The 21,173-nt window shown below is 46.9% G+C and overlaps 1 protein-coding gene across 2 annotated transcripts in view; it reads right to left on the minus strand.

Moving 5' to 3' along the window:
• Positions 1–6,193: 6,193 nt before the first annotated feature.
• LOC119956752 (E3 ubiquitin-protein ligase ARIH1) overlaps positions 6,194–21,173 on the minus strand; it is a 78,694-nt gene continuing 63,714 nt past the window's right edge. For both annotated transcript variants that reach the window (XM_038784106.1, XM_038784107.1), the window contains 4 exons: positions 20,405–20,462; positions 18,390–18,650; positions 12,059–12,171; positions 6,194–8,875 (listed from right to left, as the gene is read on the minus strand). In XM_038784106.1, coding sequence (XP_038640034.1) covers positions 8,791–8,875; positions 12,059–12,171; positions 18,390–18,650; positions 20,405–20,462 — 517 coding nt within the window. In that variant the 3' untranslated portion in view covers positions 6,194–8,790. The remainder of the gene's footprint in view (positions 8,876–12,058; positions 12,172–18,389; positions 18,651–20,404; positions 20,463–21,173) is intronic.

Here is a 21,173-nt window from a genome sequence, read left to right on the forward strand (position 1 = left end):
CACTGCCCTGTGCATCACCCACACTGACCACTGCCCTGGCTGTGCATCACTCACACTGACCACTGCCCTGGCTGCGCATCACCCACACTGACCACTGCCCTGTGCATCACCCACACTGACCACTGCCCTGGCTGTGCATCACCCACACTGACCACTGCCCTGTGCATCACCCACACTGACCACTGTCCTGGCTGTGCATCACCCACACTGACCACTGCCCTGTGCATCACTCACACTGACCACTGCCCTGTGCATCACTCACACTGACCACTGCCCTGGCTGTGCATCACCCACACTGACCACTGCCCTGTGCATCACCCACACTGACCACTGTCCTGGCTGTGCATCACCCACACTGACCACTGCCCTGTGCATCACCCACACTGACCACTGTCCTGGCTGTGCATCACCCACACTGACCACTGCCCTGTGTATCACTCACACTGACCACTGCCCTGTGTATCACCCACACTGACCACTGCCCTGTGCATCACCCACACTGACCACTGCCCTGTGTATCACCCACACTGACCACTGCCCTGTGCATCACTCACACTGACCACTGCCCTGTGCATCACCCACACTGACCACTGCCCTGTGCATCCCTCACACTGACCACTGCCCTGGCTGTGCATCACCCACACTGACCACTGCCCTGTGCATCACCCACACTGACCACTGCCCTGTGTATCACCCACACTGACCACTGCCCTGTGCATCACTCACACTGACCACTGCCCTGTGCATCACCCACACTGACCACTGCCCTGTGCATCACCCACACTGACCACTGCCCTGTGCATCAGTCACACTGACCACTGCCCTGTGTATCACTGTCACACTGACCACTGCCCTGTGCATCACCCACACTGACCACTGCCCTGTGTATCACTGTCACACTGACCACTGCCCTGGCTGTGCATCACCCACACTGACCACTGCCCTGGCTGTGCATCACTCACACTGACCACTGCCCTGTGCATCACCCACACTGACCACTGCCCTGTGCATCACTCACACTGACCACTGCCGTGTGCATCACCCACACTGACCACTGCTCTGTGCATCACACACTGACCACTGCCCTGTGCATCACCCACACTGACCACTGCCCTGTGCATCACCCACACTGACCACTGCCCTGTGTATCACTCACACTGACCACTGCCCTGTGCATCACTGTCACACTGACCACTGCCCTGTGTATCACTGCCACACTGACCACTGCCCTGTGTATCACTGTCACACTGACCACTGCCTTGTGCATCACCCACACTGACCACTGCCGTGTATCACTGTCACACTGACCACTGCCCTGGCTGTGCATCACCCACACTGACCACTGCCCTGTGCATCACTCACACACTGACCACTGCCCTGTGCATCACTGTCATACTGACCACTGCCCTGTGTATCACCCACACTGACCACTGCCCTGTGTATCACTCACACTGACCTGTGCATCACTGTCACACTGACCACTGCCCTGTGTATCAGTCACACTGACCACTGCCCTGTGCATCAGTCACACTGACCACTGCCCTGTGCATCACTCACACTGACCACTGCCCTGTGCATCACTGTCACACTGACCACTGCCCTGTGTATCAGTCACACTGACCACTGCCCTGTGCATCAGTCACACTGACCACTGCCCTGTGTATCACTGTCACACTGACCACTGCCCTGTGTATCACTGTCACACTGACCACTGCCCTGTGTATCACTGTCACACTGACCACTGCCCTGTGTATCACTGTCACACTGACCACTGCCCTGTGTATCACTCACACTGACCACTGCCGTGTATCACTGTCACACTGACCACTGCCCTGTGTATCACTGTCACACTGACCACTGCCCTGTGTATCACCCACACTGACCACTGCCCTGTGCATCACCCACACTGACCACTGCCCTGTGCATCACCCACACTGACCACTGCCCTGTGCATCACCCACACTGACCACTGCCCTGTGTATCACTCACACTGACCACTGCCCTGTGTATCACTGTCACACTGACCACTGCCCTGTGTATCACTGTCACACTGACCACTGCCCTGTGTATCACTGTCACACTGACCACTGCCCTGTGTATCAGTCACACTGACCACTGCCCTGTGCATCAGTCACACTGACCACTGCCCTGTGTATCACTGTCACACTGACCACTGCCCTGTGTATCACTGTCACACTGACCACTGCCCTGTGTATCACTGTCACACTGACCACTGCCCTGGCTGTGCATCACCCACACTGACCACTGCCCTGTGCATCACCCACACTGACCACTGCCCTGTGCATCACCCACACTGACCACTGCCCTGTGCATCACCCACACTGACCACTGCCCTGTGTATCACTCACACTGACCACTGCCCTGTGTATCACTGTCACACTGACCACTGCCCTGTGTATCACTGTCACACTGACCACTGCCCTGTGTATCACTGTCACACTGACCACTGCCCTGTGTATCACTGTCACACTGACCACTGCCCTGTGTATCAGTCACACTGACCACTGCCCTGTGTATCACTGTCACACTGACCACTGCCCTGTGTATCACTGTCACACTGATCACTGCCCTGTGTATCAGTCACACTGACCACTGCCCTGTGTATCACTGTCACACTGATCACTGCCCTGTGTATCAGTCACACTGACCACTGCCCTGTGTATCACTGTCACACTGACCACTGCCCTGTGTATCAGTCAGACACTGACCTGTGCATCACTGTCACACTGACCACTGCCCTGTGTATCACTGTCATACTGACCACTGCCTTGTGCATCACCCACACTGACCACTGCCCTGTGTATCACTGTCACACTGACCACTGCCCTGTGTATCACTGTCACACTGACCACTGCCCTGTGTATCACTCACACTGACCACTGCCCTGTGTATCAGTCACACTGACCACTGCCCTGTGTATCACTGTCACACTGACCACTGCCCTGTGTATGTCACACTGACCACTGCCCTGTGTATCACTGACACTGACCACTGCCCTGTGTATCACTGTCACGCTGACCACTGCCCTGTGTATCACTGTCACACTAACCACTGTCCTGGGGGTCACTGTCAAATTGACCACCGCCCTGCTGATCACTGCCATACTGACTGATTACTATGCTACTAACTGCCATACTAACCCGGCTGCTCAATGCCCTGACTGACGACTGCCCTGCTGACTGAGTGATCACTGCCTGATCACAGCCCACAGATAACCTCCTGATCACTGACATGCTGCCCACTGACTTACTACCACACCACCGATTGCTGCCCATTCACCACTACACCACTGACTGAACAGACTGATCACTGATGTACCACCGCCATACCATTGATTGCTGCCCTTTGAACACTGAATACTGCTTGACCAGATTGTTGACGACAGACTGACCACTGACAGACATCCAAGGTTAGTGGGGGCAGTTGGGAATGTGGAATTCAAAACTCAAAACAGATTAGCCCCGATCTGATTGAATGGTGGAGCAGGTGCGAGCAGCCCATTGGCCTACTTCTCCTATTTTATATGTTCGACTGCTGACCACTAGCAGATCAATTGAACTTTCATAGAATAATAGAATTTAAAGAACAGAATAATAATGAGGCCATTCAGCCCATCAAGTCTGCACCAGCCCTTGGAAAGCGCACCACACTTATCAATGTTTTCAATATCTTTCTTTAACCATGATTTTCACCTGCACCCATGACCCAACAGTTAACAGGACCGTCAACCTGCACTCTCCCTTCTCCCCTGGAAACAAGATACGGTTCCCTTGTTCTCAAATTCCACCAACTTGTGTACTCAATGCATCACCCCTCTTCATTTCCAACATTTCAACCACCACCACCGCTCAATCAGCATTCAGAAGACTGTTCCCTCCATGGCACCTGGCCACCATTCAATCAACCGCAAATGCCCCTTCACGCTGCATCCAAATGCAGGAGTCAACAGCCAGCCCTCATCTGCTCCAATTTCTCCCTTGTACCTCTATTACATTGTATTCGCTGCTCCAAGGGTGGTCTCCTCTTGCGTTGGAAAGACCAAACTCAGGTTGGGTGATTCAGTCCACAACCATGATCCTGAGTTTCTGATTACAACTTTAATTTTGCAGTCACACCCTCTACAATCTTCGTCGCCTGCAGCATTCCAAACAACGCTCCACATAAGCGTGAGAAAAGCAGTGATCAATATGGCGCTAGGGACTCTCAGCCTTTTGGGGGGGGGGGGGGGGCTGCTGTGTGTGGAGTTTGCACATTCTCCCAGTCTGTGTGGGTTTCCTCCCACAGGTCAAAGATGTGCAGGTTAGGTGGATTGGCCACACAAAATTCTCCTTAGTGTACAAAGGTGCAGATTAGGTGGAGTTACAAGGATAGGGTGGGGGAGGGAGAGAGCCTAGGCAGGGTGCTCTTTCAGCGGGCTGGTGCCTACCCGATGGGCTGAATGGTCTCTTCCTGCGCTGGAGGGATTCTACGGTTCTAAAACGCACTTCTTTTGATTTGAAATTTTACAGACTTCTGGACTCGCAAGTTCAACAATTTGAGAACATTACCACTATTCACATTTTGTTAGGATGGCAGCTGTTGAATCTGTTATCACCGTTTACTCCTCCTTTAGACACATCTTGTTACTATTCTATGTTTATTTGTCCCATTACCATCTCCTTTTGCCTTTCACCATCCAATTTGTCAAAGACCTCCCCATCAGTTTGCTTAAAACCTGTTTCATCTCTCACCTTTTCCAATTCTAATGAAAGTTCATCAAGATGAAACATTGTTTTCCCCCACAAGTGCGACCTGACCTGAGAATTGCTGCATTTTCTGTCTTTCTGTCAGATTGCCAGCATCACTTTATTTCTGGGATAGCAAAGTGGGCCCAAATATATCTGTCTTTCTCGCTCTGAATAATCGTAGAATGGCAGAAGGAGGCCATTCGGCCCATCGACTCTGCACCGGCCCTTGGAAAGAGCACCCGACCCAAGCCCATACTTCCACCCAAACCCACACCTTAACCCCATCTAATCTTTTTTTTTAGCACTAAGGGCAATTTAGCATGGTCAATCCACCTAACCTGCACCTCTTTGGACTGTGGGAGGAAACCCACGCAGACACGGGGAGAATGTGCAGACTCCGCACAGTGACCCAAGCCAGAAATCGAACCTTGGACCCTGGAGCTGTGAAGCAACTGTGCTACCCCAAAAGGATTAAAATTGAGCTTCTGTCAGCACAAAGCTCTCCGTCGGGGAATTGAACCCCGGTCTCCCACGTGACAGGCAAGGATACTAACCACTGTTCTAACCAGTAACTGCAAATAAGACCCATTTGGCTTGAGCATGCTTTACCAGTCAATAAGGTCATAGCTGATCTATATGTGGCCTTAACTCTGCTTTCCTTTTTTTTTAATTTAGATTACCCAATTACTTTTTCCAATTTAAGGGGCAATTTAGCGTGGCCAATCCACCTACTCTGCACATTGTTTGGGTTGTGGGGGCGAAACCCACGCAGACACGGGGAGAATATGCAAACTCCACACGGACAGTGACCCAGAGCCGGGATCGAACCTGGGACCTCAGCGCCGTGAGGCGGTTGTGCTAACCACTAGGCCACCGTGCTGCCCTTTAACTCTGCTTTCCTGCCTGCCCTCAACAATCAAACCTAGGAGTAGTCTGTCTCCAAACTTATTCAATACTAGAATGCACTTTTCTAACTCATTTACCTGCCTATAGCTCTGGCTTTGTGCACCCTTCCTCCATCCCAGCACAAGTACCATCAGACATCCAGGCTCCATTCTCATCCTTCCCAAAATTTCATATCTTAAAGATCCTCTCGTGATACTCATCTCGGACCAAGTTTCTGGTCATCCTCTAAGCTCCTTCTCACACATTAGAAAGTGGCTTGATGCCAACCGTGCGCTCCAAAACCCTTCCTACAGGAAAAGTATAATATGAATGCAAGCGGTTATTAAAATACAACTGGAACAAACTCTATCAGCCCGGTGAGCAATGCATAAAGATTAAAGTTTAGGGGGCGAGGATGATTTTAGCCCTTTCCTGAACCTCAGCTTTCTTCCTCTGTTCCTCACCAGACCAATGATATCGCTAATTCCTCAAAACACATTGAGTTCTTTAAATGTGTTTAATAAGAAATTGAAATTCAGTAAAATTAGAAAGCATTCTTCCTCGTGTCAAAAGTGCATTTATTGGGTTTAAAATGTCAGTGTTGGTGCTAAGGAGGCATGTCATCAGAACAGCATTTTAGGCCAGAACACAAGTGTGATGCATTAACCCTACACTGTGTATAATTGTTGAGTAACTGTTCTGACCTGGCTGAAAACAGAGTACATTAAAAAGGTGGAACCCAACCGTCCCAACTCCGCCAAGCTAAAAGAAGAATTTCTTTGAGTATTTGGCAAAAGAGGCTGATGGCTAAGGTGCTTTTAAAAAGGGAATTAATCCACAGAACCAAAAAATCTGTTATTCGCAACTTAATTACTTAAACTGCTGCACCGATCAGTAGAGTGCCTGCTCTACCTGAACGACCAAAGCAGATTGACCTACCTGTCACAGCAAAAAGCCTGTGAAGCGATGAGGCAAAAAAATCAATACATTTCCTAATTTATATTAATATGCGCTGTTATGGGCTGTTGCATAAAGGATTTATGCAAGTTACTCACCCACTGCTTAGGTGTACGATAGCAAATACGACACGTGCCAAAATAGAAGTGTTCTTTACTCCTACTTACAAATGAATAAGCAAAGGATTCTGAAGCCAAGTGCCAAACGTGACTCTACAATATGGACATATGGTTAGAGCGAATTTGCAGAGCCTTTCGCTTGGAATCAGCCAGGAGTGCTGTAGAAACCAGGATCAGCTGTGCAATTCAGCCTCCCGGCTGATATAGTTAAACCCAAGTCTCCACCCGCCATCCGGAAAATTCATTTATCAATACTTTGATAGTTCTCTCCTGTGAGAATGCACAGAACCGATTCTACCAAGGTTAGAGTACTTTGCAACGTAAATGCACAGCAAAACCGAGTGACTCCCTAGCAGCTGCTGTGCAGTCCATGGCATAAGCCCATCCAATCCTGTGTTTAAACCAAGACCCTTCCCATTTGTAAAGCTTCACAGTAGTTTTAGTACCTGCAATCAGAGCTGCTGGCCACGCCGTATCAGATGCGCTGGGAGCGCTGCAATTCGCAGGATGCTGAGAAATTACAAACATGCTGATCGGCAGCGTTTGTGCAATGGCTCATTGCTGACACCCCCCCCACCTCAAATGCACTGGACGACACGCAAGGGATACCCAAATTAAACCTTTATCGTCAGTAAATGCTTTGCAGTATTCAAGCTTTACAATTGTGTAAGTTTGTCATGGATTCATCCATTACAGCTACAAATCTTTCAATGTTTGAGAATTTGACAATACATTGTCCCAGTGCAACATAAGGGGAAAAAAAGACAAAAAAAATCCACAGCAATGAGCGTGGGGCTAAGAAACCCAGTGCTAGGTCTTAACTTCAGAGAACCTTCGCTTTGATATATACAACCAATTTAATGGTGAAGTAGAACAAAACTATTACTTGCAGCTTGAGTTGGTTGCCAGTTTAGAGCATAGCAGTCCATCTTTTACTTAGCCCCACCAAGCAATGATCCTTCAACCCTAACCTCTAGACGCTGGGATAGCAACACACAGGCAGAGCACAGCAAGGACAGCAGCCATTAACACCCAGGACAGTGGAGGCGTTAGCGGATGGAGGGGGGTGGGGGTGGGTAGAGACACAAGCTGAATGCTGTTCTCTTCCAAATGTTAGCTACCTGTACCGCTCCTATTGTCTGACGAGATCTGTACAATTTTACGGGTATTTTTTATAAAATTTTATACAGTAAAGAAATGGAAAGTACTGAGGACTTCTTCTGAAGCTGGGGGTGACGGTCATTAGCTCGGAGATGCGGCCGGGGGGGGGGGATTAAAGCAGCAATGACAAATGATGGGGCAGGGAAGAGGCAAGGGTGTAAATATCAGGGGGAACTCGACACCGCCAGATCTCAGCTCGGGTCTACAACTAGTACTATGGAAAATTACACGGTAGAAACTTGTTTTTTTTTAAAAAAAGCAGAAAAAGCAGAAAATTAAATTCACATTCCACTAACAGCGTTGAGGTCAAAGGTTAGCAAACCTAAAGAAACTGCACAGCAAATATACATATTCTTGAAGGTTTTTAAAGAATAAATATTTTTTTGTAATTAAACATTATGCAAACACGTGCCACGCTTGCTCTCGCTCAACCATGCATATGCGCTATATACAATTTGAAAAATACTGTGTCCTCCTTTTAAAAGTCATATACAAAGATATCCCCCCAAGAGCACTGCCTTACAGTTAGCCAATCAACATTCACAAACAGGGAACCTACATACAATTAATGTCTGGCTGGAAAAGAGGAGCCAGGTCAAAACAGTTTCACTTCAATTACTACACACAGAGAAAATGAATAAATGAAAGAAAACAGAAAATGGTTCAGCTCTCAGAATGTAGCTACATTACAGATTAAAGTTGGAGGGTTTTTAGTGTGTCACACCCTTCATCCACTTACAATACTGTTGTACATTTTGTGGTTTTATCTACTTTTTTATTACAATATAATTTACTTAAACTTTCCATTAACAAAAAGTAGGGTAGAACTCCAGCAGTATCTGCAAGGGCCAGTGCCGCCCACTTTATTTGCATCAGCACTCTTGTTGCTAACGGGTTGACAGTTCATTGCAAGCCGAGCCTCAGTCCTCAATATACTCCCAAAGGTCTTTCTCGTAGCCCTCGTGCACGTGCTGTAGCAACACCTTCCTCCGGCTCTCACAGTATCTGATGAAGGGAACAGAACAGCAAGTCTGAATAACACACAGCTTGGTGGGCCGGCTAAAGTAAAAGGTTAACATTGCAGGCGGATGCCTCCATCGGCACTGCGATGTTAGAGAGAAACCCCATATACCAGACTTCGAAAACATGCCCAAGGAAGTAGGGAGAGGCAAACGGATTGAGATAAAAAGGAGGAAGTGCTAGTGGGGTTGAACAATTCATTTAGAGATTTTTGAACGCTGAATAAAAATGCAGAATACTGCAGACTATAAAGATCAAATAGGTTAAATCTGCTGATCTAGAGAGTTAAATTGACAGAAAATGGTCAGCAAATACAAGTTCATGAAACACAGATTAGACAAAAGAAAAGTTAATAAAACATACTTAAAGGAAAGACAGGTCAAACATTTAAATACTTAGGAAACTAGCAGTAGTTCAAAAGTTTATGAAATAGGTCCAGTCACCCCAGTGAAGCTGATAAATGTGGAAAATCTCAACAGAAAAAGACAACGAACTAGACGATGGGGAAAGATGCTTTTTATTAAAATGTTTCCAATTAAGGGGCAATTTAACGTGGCTAATCCATCTACCCTGCACATCTTTGGGTTGTGAGGGTGAGACCCATGCAGACATGGGGAGAATGTGTAAACTCCACGGACAGTAACCCGGGGCCAGGATCAAACCTGGGTCCTCGGCGCCGTTAGGCAGCAGTGCTAACCACTGCGCCGCCCAGGGAAAGATGTTAACATCATTTGACAAACACTGTATATAGTAGCTTTAGGTTTATAGCAATCAAACACCACAGATTAAGGAAATGGCATTAATTTATGCTGATGTCTAAGGTTTAACAGGTCCATGTCGTAAATCAAGAGATCAAGGGTCACAAACCGAACTAACATTTGTCCAGTACAGCTCTGCTGATGATACACTTAGCAGACGTAGGAGGTTGTAGATTTCAGCCCCATTCCCGGACATTTTGTGCATAATCTAGGCCGATACTCTACTGTAACACTGAAGGAACCGCACGCCGTCAGAAACACCATGAGCTTGATCAGCTAATGTTAAAGATTTTATTCCCTGAGACTCTGTGTCGTGGCAACACTCTTTCTTAACTAATACCACCAAAACCAGATGAATTGGTCAATTACTCTCTGCTGTTTCTAGGATTATGCTGAAATTAAAACGGACACTAAAGACAAGGTAAAGTCGCCACAGTCCCAGATGACCATAGGCTGCTTTCTCCTTTGAGGGGGAGAGCTGGTTGGTGGCGATTTAACCAGAGGATCACCACACCTCAGGCAAGGGGCAAGGTTGAGAAAAACAACGGACACTCTACATGCTTCCGTAATAATGATTACATTCCAGATTATTTTGTTGTACCTGAAGCATTTTGAGATGTTTTGAGAAGTGCTGAGAATGCAAGTCTTCCTTTTTCACATATGCAAGGAAAGTAACTATCTTAGCTACATATACTTCAATACAGCTAGACTCCCTCATTGTCTGACAAGTGCGATGACTATTGAAACAGGCAAATCCGTTCATATCACAAAACTATCGATTACCTTGACTAGCGCCATGTGGCAAATCATTTACTCTTCTAAAATCGCCACGTGTTACAACAGACTATAACAAGGGGAGGGCTCAAATCATCAAAAGACAGTGCTTTAGTCGTCAGTCAACGATGGGTTAGATGGACCTCGTAATAATAAACTTTATTAGTGTCACAAGTAGGCTTACATTAACACCGCAATGAGGTTACTGTGAAAAGCCCCTAGTCGCCACACTCCGGCGCCTGTTCAGGTACATTGAGGGAGAATTCAGAATGTCGTTCGGGACTTGTGGGAGGAAACCGGAGCGCCTGGAGGAAACCCACGCAGACACAGGGAGAACGTGCAGACTCTGCACAGACAGTGATCCAAGCCGGGAATCGAACCTAGGACCCTGGAGCTGTGAAGTAAAAGTGCTAACCACTGTGCTACCGTGTCGCAGACTGCTTTGCTTCTGGGCTCAAGGAGCCCGTGAGAGATGAAATGGTCAGAGAAAGAGGCTTCAATGAAGTTACTGTGAAAAGCCCCTAGTCGCCACATTCCGGCTAGAGGGCATAGGTTTACGATGAGAGGGGAGAGCTACAAGAGCCCAGAAGGGAAATATTTTCACACAGAGGGTGGTGAGCATCTGGAACTGGCTGCCAGAGGCAGTGGTAGAGGCGGGTACAATTTTTTCCTTTAAAAAACAGTTAAACAGATACATGGGCAGGGTGGGTGTAGAGGGATATGGACCAAATGCGGGCAAGTGGGACTAGCTTAGTGATAGAAACTGGGCGGCATGGACAAGCTGGGCCGAAGGGCCTGTTTCCATGCTGTAAACATCTATGACTCTATAAAGTGAGATTGCTCACTTTTGGTCTTTTGGACCCTTTAGCCGTAGACTGGTCAATCCAATCATCTATCAGAGATAAACAATTAGAAGGACTTGTTTTTTATTAAAATATTAAGAGCCTGTGTAGCAGGACCGTTTTAAAACAAATCTACTTTGGATTTTGGGTGGCAGCCACGGAGTGAGCCATCTCACATTTGGTGGTCCCACACAAGGTGGTATTTTTCGGTCCTTTTCCCGCCTGAGGGGCAGGATTTTGGATGGAAAGCGGTGTCGGAGTACCTGGAGACGGGGTGACCCCTCTGGTGTGTCTGGATCCACGAACGAGGAGTGGGACGAGAAGAAAGGAGCTGCTGGAGCAAGAGTCGCTTCGCGGTGCGCCACAGGCTAAGGCAGCGGAGGGCACAGGGCCTAGGCTGCCCTCTTCAAGGGGGTGAAGTTCGGGGTGCTGTACCCGACCCGCCTCTGGGTGAGGGAGGGCAGAGGGGTAGTGTATGATTCTGGTGAGAAGGTGAGTGGGATGTTGGCCCACCAGCTGAGGAAGCATTGTGTGACAGGAGAGAGAATGGCAGAGTATAGGACGAGACGGGAAGGGAGGTAGTTGGACCTGGTGCGGGTTGGTTATTAATAATGTTGTATAATTTTGCTTCTGCTTTGGTTTGTTTTTTTAGGAAAATGCCTGGATAAAATATCTTAAAACAGAAATCTGCTCCTCCCCCGAAACGGACATTTCTTTTGGCTTTGGAGGGGCACTGAGTCAGGGAGGAAAGATAAGAGGCCTGTCAGCATTAATTACCAAATTCAATTCATCACCTGTACTTGTCTTGCACTTTCTGTTTGATGTCCTGCAGAGAGTCCTGGGATATGTCCCTCTCCAGATAGCCAGACAGCACTTCTGTTGCATTCTCCAGATCTGCCTGATTGTTCTACGAAGAGAAAGACACACTGCATGGAACAGATTGGGATTTCAACACAAACATCACTCCAGCACGAAGGTGATTTGACTCAGTAAAGTGTTGGGAGTTACCAGATTCCCACGTTAAAACTCCAGCCCACCACCCCACAAATCAGCAAGTAGGATACAAGAAATCCGGCATTCTTTAATGTAGCACCTTCAACGCACTTGGAAAAATAACAGGTTAAATTTGAGTAGGACTGTGCAAGTGCAGTTTAACTGGGAGAGAATCAAGTGGAAAATGCCAGCCTGTTTTGCATGGTAGAGCTTAGTGGAGTATGTCAATGCATACCTTCCCACAGTACAGTGCTCTGACAATCGTTAGAAAGGGGAAGAATGTTGAGGGATTATAGATATTTCAAGCAGAGATATCGTTTAGCGATTGCACAGAAGACGGCTGCAGCCATTTTGAGATTTTCAAAGCCCCCCCCCCATACAGATTCTATTTACCTAAATATTTGTATTTATTTTCACTAGTTAAAAAAAAAAGTTTAACAAATGAGAAAACCCCTCTCAAAGTCCACACATAGTAGCAGCCACCAAGATCTGACAGGGAGGATGGTAAACCAGTATGAGCTGAAATGTAATACTTGATGCCTGCGTTTTGCTCTACATTGAGAAGACCAATCAGAGATTGGGTGACCGCTTTGTGGAACACCTCCCCTCAGTCCGCAGGCATGGCCACAAGTTTCCAGTCACCTGCCATTTTAATTTGCCAACTGAAGAAGTCATGCGGACCCAAAACTTTAATGTGGTTTCTCCCTCCACAGACGCTGCCAGACCCGTCGAGTCTTTCCAGTATTTTTTGTTATAATTTCACATTTCCAGCATCCACTCTATTTGATTTTTACTTCAATTGGCCATTTCGATTCCCACTTTGACTGCAGCCTCCTCCAGAGTTTCAGTGAAGCTTAACACGAGTTGGGACAACAGCACCTCATCTTTCGCAGTGTCCATACTCAGCAGTTGAACCCTCCAACCTGATTTTATTTCCATTTTCTTGCTGCTTTTGATTTTAACATTTTGGGCAGCAGCTGTTCGTGATTCTGTTATTCATACCTCCTCGAGATACATTTTTTTGCTTGTTTGTACCCCAGTCTGCACGTCCTCCCCGTGTGTGCGTGGGTTTCCTCCGGGTGCTCCGGTTTCCTCCCACAGTCCAAAGATGTGCGGGTTAGGTGGATTGGCCATGCTAAATTGCCCGTATTGTAAGGTTAATGGGGGGATTGTTGGGTTACGTGGGTTTAAGAAGGGTGATCATTGTTCGGCACAACATCGAGGGCCGAAGGGCCTGTTCTGTGCTGTACTGTTCTAAATTCTAAAATCATCCTCTTTGCCCTTGCCCATCACCCATTTTGTCAGTTCATCTCTCCTGTCTCCCACTTTATTTCCTTTTTGTTCTTTTTTCCAACCTCCCCCGTCATCACTGACTCTGTACTTGTTTAAAACCTGACCCAACTTGTCCTAGTTCTGACAAAAGATCAAACTGAAAAGTTAACTGCTTCTCTCCTGGATGATGCTGTCTGACTGTTTCCAGAATTTTGTATTTCACTGCGTCTACCATGGCCCAGTGGGCAGCACCTCTCACCCCTGATTGAAAGGTTACGGCTTCAAGTCCATTTCAGAGACTTCAGCACCAAGTCACATAGGCTCACACTCCAGAGGAGTACTGGCAGTGTGAAAAACTGAACAAGATTTTAAACTGCGGCCTCCACTGGCCTCTCAGATGGACTTAAAATACCCCAGGACATGTTTACAAAGAGCAGGGGAATTTCCTTGATGTTCTGGTCAACATTTTCCCCTCAATCAACATTACTAAAAATCTGGTCATTGTTACTGGGGCTGCTGATACTTTACAACAGGGATCACACTTCAAAAGTACTTCATCAGTTGTAAAGCACTTTGGGATCCTAAGATTGCGAAAGACATTTTGGAAATGCAAATTCATCATAAAAAACCAAATAACTGTAGACAAACCATCAAACCCATTCCTTCCAACACATACGCAAATTACACTCTCATGGCCTCCAACAAACTTCATCCAAAATTCCCACGGAAGCTAATTACTACCAGTGTTTTTGAAGCAAGCACGTGTGTCCTCCACATATTCCTGTGCAGTGCTGAAACATTTCAGTGTCCCATTACTACGTCGTCAGCTAGGCTTCAATCGATTCATGTCATCGTAAGCCCAATTCCTCAACCTAATGCTATACATAATCCCTTCTAAAGAGTCATGTCCTGCAGGGAATGTTATTTAACAATAGCAGGTGAACTCCATTTGAAAAATAAGTGATATTTTGGAATCATAAATGGTTTCAACACAGAAGTCCATTCCAACCATTGCGTCTCCCTGCAAGAGTAATTCACCCTGTCCACTCTCCCACCATTTTACATAATCACAAAATAGTGCAGAAGAGGCCCTTCGGCCCATCGAGTCTGCATCGATGCATGCAAAACATGTCTAACTAATCCTATTTGCCAGCACTTAGCCCATAGCCTTCAATGTATCACGTGCCAAGTGTTCATCTAGGTACGTTTTTTTCTTTTCTTTTTTAAACTAAATTTAAAGTGCCCAATTCATTTATTTTCCAATTAAGGGCCGATTTAGCGTGACCAATCCACCTACCCTGCACTGGATCATAGAATTTACAGTGCAGGAGGCCATTCGGCCCATTGAGTCTGCACCAGCTCTTGGAAAGAGCACCTGACCCAAGGTCCACACCTCCTCCCTATTCCCATAACCCAGTAACCCCACCCAACACTAAGGGCAATTTTGAACACTAAGGGCAATTTATCCAGGGCCAATCCACCTAACCTGCACATCTTTGGTCTGTGGGAGAAAACCGGAGCACCCAGAGGAAACCCACGAACACACGGGGAGAATGTGCAGACTCTGCAGAGACAGTGACTCAAGCCGGAATCGAACCTGGGACCCTGGAGCTGTGAAGCAACAGTGCTATCCACTTGTGCTACCGTGCTGCCCTTTGGGTTGTAGGGGCGAAACCCACGCAAACACGGGGAGAATGTGCAAAGTCCACACGGACGGTGACCCAGGGCCGGGATCGAATCTTGGCGCTGTGAGGCAGCAGTGCTAACCACTGAGCCACTGTGCTGCCCGATATAGGTACTTTTTAAAGTATGCGAGGCAACCCACCTCTACCACCCTCCCAGGCAGTGCGCTCCAGACCGTCACCACCCTCTGGGTAAAAAGGGTTTTCCTCAAATCCCCCCAAAACCACCTGCCCCTCACCTTGAACTTGTGTCCCCTCGTAACTGACCCTTCAACTAAGGGTTGCTCCCTATCCATGCCCCTCACAATCTTGTCCACCTCGATCAAGTCGCCCCCCTCAGTCTTCTCTGCTCCAACGAAAACAACCCAAGCCTATCCAACTTCTCTTCATAACTTAAATGTTCCATCCCAGGCAACATCCTGGTGAATCTCCTCTGCACCCCCTGCAATCACATCCCTCCCTACAATGTGGCGACCAGAACTGCACCCAGTACTCCAGCTGTGGCTTCACCAATGTTCTATATAACTCCAATATCACTTCCCTGCTTTTGTAATCTGTACCTCGATTGATAAAGGCAAGTGCCCCATATGCCTTTTTCACCACCTTGTTAACCTGCCCTCCCACCTTCAGAGATCTATGGAAAAAGACTCCAAGGTCCCTTCTTTCTTTGGAACTTCCCAGTGTGGTGCCATTCATTGAATATTTCCTTGTCAAATTACTCCTTGCAAGTGTATCACCTCACACGTTTCAGGGTTAAATTCCATCTGTCACTTTTCTGTCTATTTGACCATCCCGTCTGTATCCTCCTGTAACCCAAGACACTCAACCTCGCTCATCTGGCCAATCTTTGTGTCATCCGCAAACTTACTAATCCTACACCCTATATAGTCATCTATGTTATTTATATAAATGACGAATAATAGAGGACCCAGCACCGATCTCTGTGGTACCTCTGTGGTTTCCAGTCACGAAAGCAGCCATCTGTCATCACCCTCTGTCTCCTACAGCTGAGCCAAGTATAAATGAGGGGACAGGCTCGAGGGGCTGAAAGGCCTCCTTCTGTTCCTATGATTAAACTGATGAGGTTAATCTGTTCACCTTACAATCTGTTATTGAGCTACTGAAACACATTTTAACTCCAGTTTCCAATGTTTTTGGGATGTAACAAGTGCATTTTTATTGAGAATTTCTGGTGGCCTTGAAAAGATGACAGAGGCCTCCTCCTTCAATTACTGTAACGTGTCGGGCTTGCTAATGGTCCCAAGTAGGGAATTACAGGAATTCGATTTCCCCACCATAAACTGATGGGAACAGTAAGTCAGGATCGTAAATAACTTGGAACGGGAATTTCGGAAACAATGTGGCTTCTGTTCGTCTTGATGGCAAAGCTTGTGGGATGAAAGCCGAGCGTTGGAAGTAACCTTGATACGGCAAGGCATGCTGGAGACTAGCGTCTGTTCAAAATTAGACCCAGCTCCCCAAGATGGAGCCCAATGCGCCATCATATCACCTGGAATGTTGTTTATTGTATGAAGTTTCCACAGGCTCATTTATAGGCAAGAAACGATACTTAGCAAGTGACAAAAACAATGGCATAACACCATGTAATGTCACTCTATAGTGGTCCTATTTCCCCACCAGTGTTCCTATAAACTGGATATCGGTCACATTTCTAGGCCAATTTCCAGTGTGGAAATCAGAATTTGCTCCACCATAGATGATGGCCTTCAGCTGTCAAGGCCCCAACACCTCTCTAACATGCTCCCCTCCTTCAAGACATGTCTCAAGACCTACATCCTTGAGCAAGATTTTGGTCACCTATCGTATTATTTCCTTGGGTGGGTCAGCATTGATTTATACTGTCCCTGTGAAGCACAGTGGGATGTTTCACTATGGTTACAGTGCTATATAGATGCAAACTGCTGCTGTCCAACGTGAAGATTCCAGAGGTTTATGGTCATGAAGTTTACTCAGAGACATTAGTTGTTTCGATCTTGGTGCGTAAATGTGCAATCGGTACTTCTGTACTCGTTCCGCACAAAATAATCGAGCTGCCTCAGAAGGGATAAGAAGTTTATTTCTGCATCAACAAATGTGCTGCGTGGGAAGCAGGGACACATTTGGCCTCGACTTTACATTTGAAGTCTTTGGGGATGCTGCTTAGTTTGGGACAGCACCAAAAGGACTATTATTTTAACAGGAGATTCTGAAGTGGTTGCAATATTCTCAGGTTAGGGTGGCATGGTGGTTAGCACTGCTGCCTCACAGCGACAAGGACCCGGGTTCAATTCCAACCTCGGGTGACTGTCTGTGTGGAGTTTGCACGTTCGCCCCATGGGTTTCCTCCGGGTGCACCGGTTTCCTACCGCAGTCCAAAGATGTGCAGGGTGGGTGGATTGGCCATGATCAACCCTTAGTGTCCAAATGATTGGTGGGATTACAGGAATAGGGTGGGGGAGTGGGCCGGAGGATCGGCGCAGATTCAATGGGCCAAATGGACTCCTTCTGCATTGCAAGGATTTAATGAAATTTTATGGTAAGGAAGCAATCAGTAAAAGATTTACATGAGATTCGCTTAACGTACTGACGTTGAGCCATGGTACAGATAACAACTTTCAGCAAGAGGCTACAGGAAATACAAAACCTCAGACATGCCTGAAACTAAACCTGTGACCACAAATGGAAGCCGTTTTCCTGTCACAGGGCAGCAGCATAAAACTTTGACTGGAGTCAACGATGGCAAAGATAAAAGAACAGACGAGACTTGGTGCACAAGCTGGGTGTAAAGTGATGGTCGAGTAGTTGTGTAATAAACTGATGCAAATCTGCTTGGAGACGGCTAGGCACCCATCGGAATCTTCGTTCCCAATAGATTCGGAAACAAACATGAGTGAATGAAGGACTGAGCTCTAAGCAAAGGGTCTGTTTGATTATATTTTACTATAGTTTCTATTTGTTGCAACCTGTGCGTAGGTCAGTTCATCCTGCATGCACAGTTATCTATCACACACCTTGAATTTTAAAATGGCCAATTTGACACTGGATAAAGTAGTAGTTTCAAGGCAACAAAAGATTTTCAGAGTAACGATTAGTCAGTACTCTATTTGCATAGACAAATAAAATTGCCTCACATCTTCAAAGACAACAATGTGTTTCTTTCAGTGGAAAGAGGGCCTACCTCGAAGATAATGGACTGGTTGTTCTTTCGGAGGTAGAAAGCAAAGACGTAAGTGTACATTAACGTGGCGCGGCACTGGCAGAGCACATCCACAGCTTTCTTCAGGAACTGCACCTCAATCCAAGACATGTTGTGTTGCTGCATTTCCTCCATCTTTTGCTTGACCTGAGCGTAGAGCTTGTGCTCAAACCTCAGGCTCTGCATGTGGTTCATGTAACGGTTGCAGTAGAACAGGTACCGCTGGAGCGCCGCTCGAGAACGCTGTCAAACAAATACAAAAAGGAAGAAGCTGAGAATGGTGTCAGAAGATTACAAAACAGCAGCAATTTTACCATTTCAAACAGGCTAAAGGTAGTCAAAGAGCCTGCACTGTCAGTGCAAATGTCTCCAGTTTAACATACAAAACACAGGGAGGGTCAAGCTTGATCAGCAGTATGGTTTGGATAAGAATGGTTGAGAACGATGCACAATACACAATGACGCTCAGTTATTTAGCTCGATTTGCCTATAATTTCCAATCATCTCCAGTGTGCAGCAAAGTCAGCCTTTAAAGCAAACTTGTTTGGAATTCTGTGCTTCCCATAACTTTCTACTGATTGTAGTTTGGCTTTCAATAGTAAAGTTTTATTGTTGCAGCAACAATCAATGGCAAGGTGATCAGCAAGGTAAATTTATGATCCCATCTGGTACCATCCAAAACAGCTGTTTTACTCTCATCCATATCCTAGAGTAGAAATGTGAAGAGTAGTCACTCTTACTTCTTCTCGAGAAGTCATTGATTTGGAATTGTAACGGGTATTACTTTCCATGGATTTGGTTTGGAAGGGGTGTCTTGGTGCTGCAGCAAAGCATTAGGCCACCTTCATTAAAGCATCAGGAATTTCAGCTAACAGTCACAAGGAAATCAGAAACTCCCAAATGGCTGTGCTGAAATGCATCCAGTGTCTGATTGTAGACGGTCTGTTAAAAATATTTAACGTATTCTCACATGTTCATGTTCATGATGTGCACGCTAACAAATACAGATCCTATAACTTTCTTAGTATTAAAATGAATGAGTCTGAAGCAAGATCTCTTGGAGAATTAAGTGCTTTATTCATTTGTATTAAATAAAATAAAACTGTAGTTTGGTTCAGCTGCTAATACTGTCTGTCACCTGAGTCAGAAAGTCGTGGGTTCAAATCCAAAACATACGGAAGTGGTGGGTTTAAAAGGATCCACTATAACCGTCTCGATGTCAAGGATGGGCAATAAACGCTGTTCTTTCCAGTGACGCCCATTTCCCCAGGTTTACATTTTTAAAAAATTAACCTGAGTGGTAAATAGCCAGAGGTGCCAGCAGAAACGTTTGCCTCATCGAGTGGACAGAAAAATTGCTCTGGCAGTTTATGCAGAGTTGAGAGCCTTCGATGTCCTGACCAACATTCCTCCCACAATTTACACAATCCAAAACAGAGCAAGTGTTAATCTGCTACTTGTGAGACATGGTTACATGTTTATTGGCTGCAGTGACAACACTAACTACACATCCAATAGCAATCCATTGGTTGTAAAGCAGTTTGCACATCCTGAAGCTAGTGCAACATTAAAACGACAGTGAGGAATCCTCAACGGGCAACACACAGATCTCCACAACAGTAATTAGGCATGCAATTCACAGGGTCCACTGATCTGTTGACATCTCCCTCACTGCATCATGCTGACCTCCTCAGCAAACTTCAGAAATGCTCCAAGCTCTCAAATACACACCAAAACCTTGGGTATCGTCTTCAGTATCACTTTTCAGTAATCAAGGAATTGACAGCACACAAGGGTAATCAGGCCATCATGACAGTGCTAGTCCCTCAACTGGAGATATCTACTCTAATATTATTCAGAAGGATCTTGAAGAGTCTTAAACACAACTCAAAGTTAGAAAGACTGAGATTCAACAAGAAACGGCCCAAACTACACAGCTTAGTGTTCAGTAGACTTCCCCTTGCCCCCACCCCACCCCCACACAATGCTCCTTTTACCTCCTGGGCATCCCTCGCAGCCTTTGCGTCATCTTCATTGTAACGATTGCAGTTATACCTAAAAGCAGAGAGGAGAAAACTTAATTTCATTTCAGCTTTAATAGGAACAGAAGTAGGCCACTCAGCCCCTCAAGCCTGTACCGCCTTTCAATGAGATCATGGCTGACCTGTGACCTAACTCCATATACCTGCCTTTGACCCATATCCCTCAATATCTTTGCTTAATAAAAATCCATGGGCTGGATTCTCTGCACGCCGACATCGAAATCACGGCTGGCGCCGGGGCAGGGAATCCAATTTGATGCTGTAATCGGGCCCAGCGATTCTCCTGGCACTCCTGGCAATCGACATCATCGTGGAGTACGCCACACCACCGGGGGGGCCATTGCCAGAGGCCAGCTCAGCAATCCTCCGCTCCTGACCGACCGAGTTCCCGACGGCATGGAACTAACCACCTATTGCCGGTGGGGATGCTCGCCTGACGGCTGCAGACTCAGTCCGCGGCCGCGGTTTGGGGGCGGGCGGATCGGAGACCAGGGTGGACCTTACAGGCGGCCGGGGATTTAAAGTGCGGGGGTTGAGGCGCGGATACGCAGAGTCTGCCTTGGAGCACAGCGCGGCCGCTGGAGGTCGCCCCATGCGCATGCGCAGTCTCTGACCTGGACGTGCGGGGGGCCAGTATCTGCAGCAAAAGCTGCGAGATTCACTCCGGCTCCCTGCTAGCCCCCTGCGGGGCTTGGAATTCATTTAACTTTTTTGCAGGAATTTC

Source organism: Scyliorhinus canicula, chromosome 24 (genome assembly GCF_902713615.1).
Source record: "Scyliorhinus canicula chromosome 24, sScyCan1.1, whole genome shotgun sequence".
Taxonomy (NCBI): Eukaryota; Metazoa; Chordata; class Chondrichthyes; order Carcharhiniformes; family Scyliorhinidae; genus Scyliorhinus; species Scyliorhinus canicula.